Raw genomic sequence first — 10,567 nt, 5'->3', positions numbered from 1 at the left:
GGAGGAAGGTATGTCCTGGCCTCCTAAAGTGTGCACAATGGAAAACACATTGTTAGCTCACGCTGTGACCCCTGAACCCAGACCCATCTCTGACCTTTTGACCCCACCCTTCAGGTCTGGACACACATAAACCTGCCACGCAGGCCTCTTGATACGCCCCATGCAGGAAAGCAGGATTTGGGCTAATCCATGCCTACAAGGAAGTGGTTTGTTTGGTTGCAAAAGTTTATTTTGCCAATTCAGAGGGAGATTATGATTTGTATGTTATGCAATCCCACGCATCATTACATGTTGGAACAGTAACATTTACAAGGACTCAAAATCAAAGAACAATCTAAGAAACTTGCTCTTAAATGGATTCAGGATTAAAGAGTGCTCTAAGAGACTTTGAGAGGATGTTGAATGTGGCCTGACCACTCAACACTCTGTCACCCACACTCTGTTAGCTTAGACGACGCCAGGGAGGCAGGAAGCTGCTCAAAAAGCCGGTGACAATTAGAGAAGGAGTTTCAGTAAATGAGGACAAAATCCGCATTATCACACACATGCACACACACAAGTCCAAAATCCCCACTGGACATACAATCATTCCCACATTTAGACCCCATCTCCAACAACAGCTGCCACCGCACCCCAGCAAAAGGAAATGCCAAAGTCCTCTGAAGTGGAGCATAACAGCTCTGCCGTTCACATCCACAGAGAAGGACTGAGAAGACTGGAAGGGCAGGAGAGCCTCTAATAGCAGGAAGTTGTAAGAATAATAGCGGCGTGGGGATGTCATGCCCCCTGTCCTTCTGGCATGCAAGCTTTGGCCAAGACTGCGGAGTCTGTGGGTGCCGGATGCTTGCTTATACAACTAATGCAACATATTTCACAGAAGTTACAGTAAGGGATTAACAGATGTGGGCCTTTGGTGGGAGACATGTTCACTCCTCCAAACAAAAAGTCATACAGCGGTTAGATATAGAACCAGATTTGAGTCACTGTGCCTCTGTTTTAAAGATCTTATATAGGCTTCCTCTCCTCTAACATCAATACAAGAAGATTTACATTTTTAAAAAGCTTCTTGCATTTGTAGCCTAGATCTATTACTTCCCTGATGACTTGCAACCCTGACAGTGAAAAATACACCCAAGAACGGGATAAAACAAAGGAGGAGATGGGAACTTTTTGCCCTAAAAGTAAACGCGATCTGGAATCAAATGTCATGAGGTCGAGTCCAGCCTGAGCCTGACACATCAGAAAACCTGTGACTTTAATGCCTACATCTGTCCTGGATTAACTAAGAATGGCTGCTAAGTAACTTACACAGCTCAGGAGCATTCCCATAATCCACAGTCTTTAACCCCCATGCTGCTGACCCTCAGGTGAACACCAGTGCAAGAGTGTGTGTTTGCATGTCTGCAGATTTTGTGTGTGAGCCACTGCACCGGTGCATGGCAGCGCTTGTGTGTACCATGGCTTTTTCAGCTTGTGAGTGTGTGTCACTGTTGACCAGCCATTGCACAGACCCCCAGCTGTTCTTAAACACTGAAACAACCTCCCTGCTCTTTTTTTTTTTGCACGCTGCCTGCTTCAGACTCAGTTCCCATGAAATTGGCCCTTCTGTGGCTCATTTGGAGATCGCCTGCACTGTAAATGGCCGCTCTTGAGTCTGCCAAGGGCCAGTGGGGGCCAATTGAACAACAATAAGAGACAAAGAGAGACTGGCAGATCCAAAGGTGCCGCCTTGCTCCTGTAGCCCCTTTAAAAACCACATCACTGCTCAAATAAAAGCTTATAATCCCAATTATTTGAGAAAACAACGCTATTTTTAAGGGCTTGTTCCATGCTATTGACTCACAGCTATCATACATTTGTAGAAGCATTATGAAAATAATGCTAATGGTGGTGCTTTTAGCACAATAAAGCAACGTAAGAACAGGCAAGTATTGTAAGTAAGTCAGTAAGTAAGTATTTATGAATGTAGACGTAGTTCTGGTCCATGTAGCCGAGAGGTTGCGTTTCTTCACAGTGACCCAGCTAGTGAAGTCATTATGCTTTCCACTCTCTCAACGGGAGGTGGGGCTTTTTAGTGCAAACTTATTCTACCCCGCTGCACAAAGACCAGTGTGCAGTCGCAGTCTCCTCCACGCTGTGAGTGCGCAGCGCCTCCACAGATCTCTCCAGTTTGGATCTTAAACACTTCAGTGCATGAACCCGCAAACCTCTGCTGCTGTTTTCTCGCCCGTGAACGACCCTCAGAGAGCTCCGCTGTGGCTGTTTTCCAGCAGATAGTCGGACCCCGAAAAGCGTCGGGACCAGTACAGAGAGAAGAAGCTGCGGGAGTGGTCTGGAAACTTTTGCCATCATGAGCACGCGAGGGGTCGACCTTGATACCTACAGCCTGTCGCTGCTCACGGCCAAAGAGGACATCATCAACCCCCGATCCTCCACCAACTGGTAACTCAAAATGCTCTTGGAAGAAAAATTGCGTCATATCACCATGTAACCTTAAAAATTACAAAGACAAGAATTAGTAACTTTTGTAGTTGTTCTACATCTTGCTTTACTTATTCAGTCGTAGGCTTTTACGCACTACTAGGTTGTTTGTTGCGTAAGCAGAGGCTTCATTTCAATTAATCCAATGAGGGAAACTGAGGTGCCAACACAGAAACAGCACGCAACCTGTACTATATTTACCACCTACACTGACTAATGCATCCCGGCTGGTTGGATAAGTAGCACCGGGATGATCTGACACTCTCCCCCTTCTCTCCGGTTTGTTGTATGAAGTGTGGTTTTGCCGTCCATTACGCGCGCCAGGCGGCTGGTGTGGCTCAGAGCGCAGCACCTGGCCGGCGGCCCGCTCGCCTTTCGCTCCATGACTTTGCTATTCTCCCCCAGGAGCTGTGAGGCTTCATTCTCTGCGCTGAGGATCACGTTTCTGCTGATGTGCTGATCTCTGACAGAGGTTGTCTTTCAGGGAGAGGCTTTAACATTTGACTGAAAGCTTGCACGCATGAGTACCATCAACATAACCAACCAACCAAATTATTAGAATGTTAAGCAATAACTTAGATGTGTATAAACATACTGTGCAGCATGATCTGAGCACAATAATAGAGGACTATAATGACAATGTAGAAGTAGCTCACTGTTTTGTTTCTGATTATTCTTAAACCTGCAAAGTTCAATATTTTTTTAATTAATCTGCTCTGACATGTGTGAGACGACGTCATGCTGAAGCTCGACTACCTGATACTTTCTGTCATTTTGCCACGGGCTCTGTAACTATGGTTACCCATCCATCTTTTCCAAACAACACCATCCTCCAACTCCTCTTTCGTCGTCTCTTACTCTGTCAGTCTGTCTGACTGTGTGTGTGTGTGTGTGTGTGGTATTGTCATCTCCAGCTGCAGACATGTTGTCACTGGCTACTCTCAGCGAGTGCAGGGACAATTAAATAGACTATGACCCCGCTCTTTCCACCTCTCCACTCACTTTGATGAAGTTAAGGAAGTAGGCCATGCCCTAAAACCACACACGTGTTCTCATGTGGAAGTAGAGGCCTGATTCCGTCCATCTCTGTTTCCTCTTCCCCACACCTCTCTCCGCCACAGGGGTTTTAGCGGCCCACTTTCCTTTTACCTTCTACCTAGCTCGCCATGATGGCGTTAGACTTGAGAAGATGAGACTCGGCACACTACGAGTTAACTTTGTCAAGCTGAAATCAGACATCTTCATGATTTGGATGGAAAGAAATTCTCCATCCAGGCAGAACAAGCTCACTTTCCATTCTTTTTCTTGCATTTGGAAAATCTCTTAAAGGTTCCATGTTCGGTATCGTTATGCAGGTTTCGTCCCATAGAAAACTTTCCAGAAAACATGCAAGTGTTCGGTTGTGCTTACAAGAGAATAAAAGAAGAAAGAGAAAAAGAGAAATCCTCCAGAATTCACTGAACCCACTTCGAAGGCTAAATAACTCTGCAGTGACTGAATAGAGAGGTGGGAGGGGGGACAGGATGATGTCATGATTCCCACTGTCAAACCGCAGACACCCAGCCTGTGCGTGTGTGTGTGCGTTGAAGGGATTTTATGAGCGTGCATGTGAGTTTGCATGTGAATGTATTTGTTTCAGGGTGTGTGCACATGCATCCTGCAGGGACTATTAAAGTAAGTCGGGGGCGTTGAGAAGTTTGAGGGGTATGAGGCTGGTTTTGTCGAACGATCCCGCCCCCACTGTGTGGCCTTGAGGTCCCTGTGTGTATTATCTAATGACCTTGTGTGTCCTGAATGGGAAACAGACCCTTTGTGGGTGAGACTATGAAGAAAAGAGGAGCAATTTCAATGCATCCTTCATTCAGACCTCTTGGCTCAACACGCAGCCTTGGAGGTCTCTCCTCGGTCTCCCAGACCTCTGAGGACAACAAAGTGTCTCACTCGTAGGCTGGTAATCGCTCTGTCTGCATGTGGTTTGTGTTTGTGTGTGCTTTTAGTGACAGAGAGAAAGAGAAACAGTGAAATGCACGCTCCCAAGGACAATGTTTAATCCTCTGGACAGGAAATTCCTCCAATTCCGAGCAGCTGAAACCAGGACTTATGTCCGGTTCACACTGAGATAAATGATTCCAACTGACACTCTAGTTAATGTTACTGTTGGTGTGTTTGCGAGCAACAATGCAGGCATATTTATATAAGCCTTTGCTTTTCAAAAAGTCCCCTGTCTTATTATTTTCAAAATTCAATAAAACACCTCTTTCAGCGGTTCGCTCTGCAAATTTTACACACTTTTCTGCCAATAACACCGTGTAAATTAGAGCAATTTTCCAAAGCAGCATGCACCAGAGGTGTCTTCCAGTTCCAGCCAAGTATCAAATTGAAAAAAAAGGGGGAGAAATCCGTTTGGGAGGGATGTTTGCAGCATTGTTTCAGCCCTGCAAAGACTATCAGATGGGAATCCCTATTGAGCTGTGCAGCAGCTTTTCATCAGAGCTGGGCGTGGGCTGAATCCAGACATCTGTGAACCCTGGTGACTTTGAACACACCTTCATTAGGACTTCTATCTCACAGTCCACACTGAGATACTGTGTTCTGTGCCTGCGTGAAGTGTTTCACTATGTTCTCTTGCAGGAATTAAAACAAGCGGTGACACATAAAGTCAACATCTGATTCATTGTTGCAACAGTGATTCAGAGTATTAGAACACCAGTCAAACTTGTATTTAGTCATTTAAGACTAGTTGTAAACTCAGGTCAGATTTTTTACAATAAATGAATCATGTATTCTGGCCACATTTCCCAGAAGAAAACAAGCTGCTCAGAAAGGGAAGTCACTGTTTGATATGTAATGTAATACATTTGTTTCTAAACTGTTAAATGAGAACTACAAAGTTCATGATTTTTGCTGCCATGGCTCTGTCACCAAACGGCGATGATCATGGAGTTCAATATATTAAGTTTCAGTTTCTGAACACCTATTTTCAAAGCCTATATTGTTCTTTTTGCAGCTGCTATAAAAACACAAAATGTAATTGAACCTATTGAATTCACTAATTAACTGCATACAAATATTTTAACTGTCATTTATCTCTCCATTTTGACAGTCTGTGGGACACATAAGTAATCAATCTTACTTATTTAAGAAGCAACACTCTATCCCCTCCTCTGCAGGCCTGTGATCTCCTGAGAAGGGACTCTCCTGTCGATGATAAATGCAGGGGCCTTTATTTCAGCGTAGGCCCGAGGTGTTTGTGTTGCTGCTACTTGCCAGAATTTCCACAGGCTCATGCATGATTAACCGCGACCTAAGGAGCTCCTGTGTCTAAAGTTACGCGCTGCACGGAGTACACCTGTGGGTGTGGGGAGAGGATGGGAGGGAGTCTAAATGTACGATGCACATAGTGAAGCGCTCCTGCTTATGTTTAGGGTTAATGTACTTCCTGTCTCGGATAAAGATTAGATGTGGAACTACAGAGAGTCAATAATCTTGTTAGTGTAGATAAAGAACTACTATAATCACACTGTTATCAAGAAGTTCCTGTCTGCTTAAACTTCCCTGTAAAGCTTCTGCTTTTTGCTCAGTTCCTTAAATGCACCTGTCAAAAAGAGGCTAAATAGCATGTTAATGCTAGCTGTCAAACATGAGCTGTTGTGTTATCATAATGGAGTTTAGCATAGATGAAACAAATCCCCCCGATCACCTGACTGTGGAATCCCACGGGAGGAAAACAGGCAGTCTGGTTGGTTTCCTCCGGCTGTTCAGGATAAGGCTTCAAAGGCCGCACACGGTGTTGTTATCAGGCTGAATGATAACAGGACATGTTTGATCGATTGCTAAATAAATAGTGGTGTACTGTAAATGCCTGATCACAGGATGGTTACACTGGACCCATGCCCGGTCTGTTGTCTCACTCTCTCTTTATCTATGCTTCCTGTGCAATACTTCGCAGTAGACGTCTGTTTGCAACAGATCTCCAATGATTTCCAAAGAGCATCCTATTGCTTATCGTTGCTCTGTAAACGTTGTAACATCAGCTTTCATGTTTTTCCGCTCACTGAAATAAAAGAAATCAGACATGTTAGTAAAAGTTTATCTGGTCTTATCTGAGCGTCTTCAGTCTCTGCGATTTTAACCAACAGCCTTTATCTTCATACTATGCTTGGATTGGTCGATGGAGGGTTCAAGTTAGAGATAGACCGATGTGGTTTTTTCAGGGCCGATACCGATTATTAGTAGTCAAGGAGGCCGATAACCGATATTTGGAGCCGATATTCATTTGCAGTAAAAGTTAAAATATTGGCGTCAAAATTTTGAATAATACAAACTCCAACACTTAACTTTGTTTAAATGCCTTTAAGCATATGTTTATTAAACAAACAAACAAAAAGCGCAGGGAGTTCCCAGGGTCAGCAGCATCTCTTATAAAGTTAACTGAAAATGTAAATAAATAAATAAATAACTTCCTGAAGTTTTATAGATTAATAAAACAAAGTTAAATACAATTTGCAAAGAAATGAACTCTTATTGGCCGTCAGATTTATAAAAAATAAAAAAAATAGAAAAAAAAAAAGGCCGATGCCGATATGCGTCACAATCCCGAATATCGGCGCAGATAATCGGCCCGGCCGATAATCGGTCTATCCCTAGTTCAAGTGGATCTTGTAAGATGTAGGTGCAACGCTAAGGATGCAAGTTCTGCATCTTAGTAGAGGCTTATCCTGGTTTGGTAAATGGCTTAAAGGAGCAGTTCACACCTGGAAAAAACTACTGTCAGTCAAAACTGGTGTTCTCTGTAATCGATTGAAGCAGGGCCCGCTGGATTAGCGGATAGCATCCTCCAAAGCCACAGACCGAAATAGCATTTTTTTCCTTACCATAATGGGAATAGCTCCCCATGATAGCATGATAGGACTGAGGTTGAAAATCGACAAACTAGCCCTTTAAGAAAGCTCTTGAATGCCACCAACAAAGTTCCCATTTCTAAGGCACAAAAGACATCAGCAGAGTGTAGGTTGTGCCTTTTTTCCACAGAACACCCTCAGCTTCCTTGTCTGCCTGTGCGAGCATGTCTTTGGGTGGCACGCTGTGAGATGATGACAACGATGGCTGTAATAGCTGGTATGTGTATCTCTGTTTAGCTGAACTTAAGAGACAGATTCGTACAGTAATCACCAAACAGCCGCTTTCGATCCCGTTAAACATTGTTTAGGTTCATCTGAGGTCTAAGATGAAGCTGCAGGGTAATAGCAGGTATAGCATGATGAAACATGCCTGCAGGAGGTTATTCTGTGTATATTTGGGTTCCTGAGCGTGCAAACTGCAGGGTGCAGGACCACAAATTGACACCGTGTTGAGGTGTGCTTTGTTATTGTCCCAAAGAAGATGCAGAAGTGAGGTGATTAATGTTTCATGACTTGGTGGCACTCCAGTGTTGGTATTGTTCACGGTGTCACGTTTCAAGTGGGAACAAAATGAATGGGAGATTACAAACACAAAGCAGCTTCTACCTTGATAAAGACATTGGAACCGACAGGTGTGGCATCTCTCTTTTAATGTTGTGAAAGCTTTATTTAAAGAAAGAAGTGTTTCCTCACTTATTTTCATACCTGACCTTTCAGTCAAAACCCTCCTTTTGTTCCCTCAAGTGCCTCACCGCAGCTGACCTTAATCCAGAGGCCTCCTGCACATTGTTTCCACTGGAAATCTTTCCTATATGCCCACAGCCGTGAACACAACAAATACGGTATTGTTTTCCTTTGCAGTTCAAGATCAACGCTGAGACACTCTGCTGGCTGCGTCTTTGTGAAAGCAGTTCATGCAAATGCTGTGAAAAATAGAAACTGGATTGAGGTGAATTGTTTGTTTAATCTGACTAATGGGCCATGAGTTTAGCAGGCAGAGTGGGGTTTCATAGCTGTCGAAAAACATCTGTATTTGAGTGTTTCTGCAAACATTGGCAAGAGGAAGAATACAGTGCATGGTGTGTCTGTGTTTGTGTGTCCCAAGTACAGCAGAGAGGAACTTTCAGGGGAAGCATAAACAACAATAAGATATCACAGGAATAGATCCCTCTGCTAATGTTTATGTGTGTCTGAGTTTGCCAAAGATTTAATCTCTGAAACAAACAAAGATATGAGAGTGACCTACATATCTTAATGTTGATACCTTGCTTCCATTACAATGTGCTGAATTAGGAAATAGTTAAACACAGTGTTCTCAAGCATTGCTTTTCTGTCCTCCTGGGTAGACAGCTGTTCAGTTGCTAAAGCATTAAAGTTTGGGTAAGTATCTTTGACAGGAAAAACAGCCGTAGTGAGCTTAATTGTGAAAGTATCTAACCTGAAAAATATCAAAGTTACTCCCAGCAAACACAAACATTCACTGCCTTACTAATGGTGCTGAACTAGTGCACGAGAGAGCGTTGGGGAGTGCAGCACTTCTTTGTCATTGCTAATTGTATCAAACCACCGATATTGGATCCCATCAGCCTCTGGGGACAACGGTGAACATGTGGGGGCGTGTAGCTGGCGGTTAGCGATAAACGACTTTCTTTTCCGCATGCTGCATTGCTTACAAAAAATTAAAAAAATAAAGCTTTGTCAGGTCTGTCCTCAAGAGGAGAAGAAAACTACTTTTAAGATGCTTCTTTGTTGAATGGAAGTCGGATCAATCTGATGCATTCGAGGAAGTCGGGAAATTTGTACTAAACTGCTTTCATGACACCGCGTCAATGGAATTTTTGATCTAGAACAGATTGTTAGCTGTTAGCATGCAGATGTCTGTTTATAGAGGTTAATAAGAAGCTAAATCGTTGTCAGATGACGCTGATAGGAGCCGGGATGTCATTACGGCGCTTCACGTTCCGCCTGCTTTTTCTCTCCTCACGGACTGTTTTTCCTGCATATGCCACAGCCTGCTGATACGTGATTGGTCAATATTACTCGGACTACAGAAGTAGTAGTAATTTTACCTCATGGAAAGTATGGTCTTAGGGTGCATTCAGACTCTTTGGTCTGGACTTTCTGACTTTACTCCGAAAGTTTGTTTGGCGAGGTGCAGATCAAACCACCGAACAATGGGCCGCTAGATTTAGGTAATAACATAAACAGACTTAAAGTGCGACCTTATATGGGAAGCAAAAAGCATTGTGGGTTGTTGAAGATGTTGACACTCACAGAGACAGCCACGCAGCCGGGCAGCAGGATGAGTAGAGGACAACGAGGTGAGGGCTCTAACAGAAATATGGGCTCACCGAACAATTTAACAAATGCTGCACTGTAACAATTTGGTCTTTAATTCGGATCAAACAAACTCACTTTAGGTGTGAAAGCATCCTTAAAAATCTAATTATTGTTATTTCTTCTCTAGAAAATACTCAGAAGACAGGATGTGTTTTGGAGTCCATCTCTTCTTTCTGGCATCATTACCTGCTGAATGAGCCAAGGCCTCAATGGATGCTGTGAAAAAAGTTCACGCTGAAACGTCTCGTCAAGTTTTGAGTTGCCGTAGCTCGTCTTTCTGTGAGCGTGCCAAGAACAGCACCAGCAGCAGAGTTTGACAGACACTTATCTTCTGACATACCAAAGCATATTTATTGTTCTTTTGCTCTTAATTACACGGTTATGGTTTCATCGAGCACACGCACTGACACTTTGATGAACGTTTAAAACAAGTGTGTACCATTCATCCCCATTCTGTGAGGTATCATCAGCTGTGTTTGCTGCCTCCTCACCATGGTTTCAGAGGCACACCATGGTTATAGACATGACCGTCTGGGTTTTAACTCTTAGCGTCTTCCAGGGCTGCGACTGGGAACGCCACTTTCCTTTTCTCTGCCTTGTTTGTTCACTTGCTGCTGCTGGTGGGATTGGGTATAGTGGGAGGGTGAGGCGAGTCAGGGGGCTCCGTTGTCCTGACTACCCTGGTGGGAAAGCTCGGTTGTTTGTTAAGAGAGACTGAATGAAGCGGGAGGAGATGAGTGGAGAGGGACTGGGGAGGCTGGGAAAGGGGTGCAAATGAATGGGCAATGGCATTAGGTAAGAAATATAGAGGAATAAGGAGATGAGAAAGTAGAACGAGGGAGAGG

The 10,567-nt window shown here is 43.9% G+C and overlaps 1 protein-coding gene across 1 annotated transcript in view; it reads left to right on the top strand.

Annotated features, from left to right (window-relative positions):
- The first annotated feature begins 2,112 nt into the window (after positions 1-2,112).
- The window catches only part of LOC138610926 (drebrin), a 31,499-nt gene continuing 23,044 nt past the window's right edge, over positions 2,113-10,567 (top strand). Inside the window, exon 1 of the mRNA XM_069683805.1 lies at positions 2,113-2,442. Coding sequence (XP_069539906.1) covers positions 2,351-2,442 — 92 coding nt within the window. The 5' untranslated portion in view covers positions 2,113-2,350. The remainder of the gene's footprint in view (positions 2,443-10,567) is intronic.

The sequence above is a fragment of the Semicossyphus pulcher genome, unplaced genomic scaffold (assembly GCF_022749685.1).
Source record: "Semicossyphus pulcher isolate SPU_LCO1_2020_fin unplaced genomic scaffold, fSemPul1.0.p SCAF_6, whole genome shotgun sequence".
Taxonomy (NCBI): Eukaryota; Metazoa; Chordata; class Actinopteri; order Labriformes; family Labridae; genus Semicossyphus; species Semicossyphus pulcher.
This window is presented reverse-complemented; position numbering and strand designations above follow the sequence as displayed.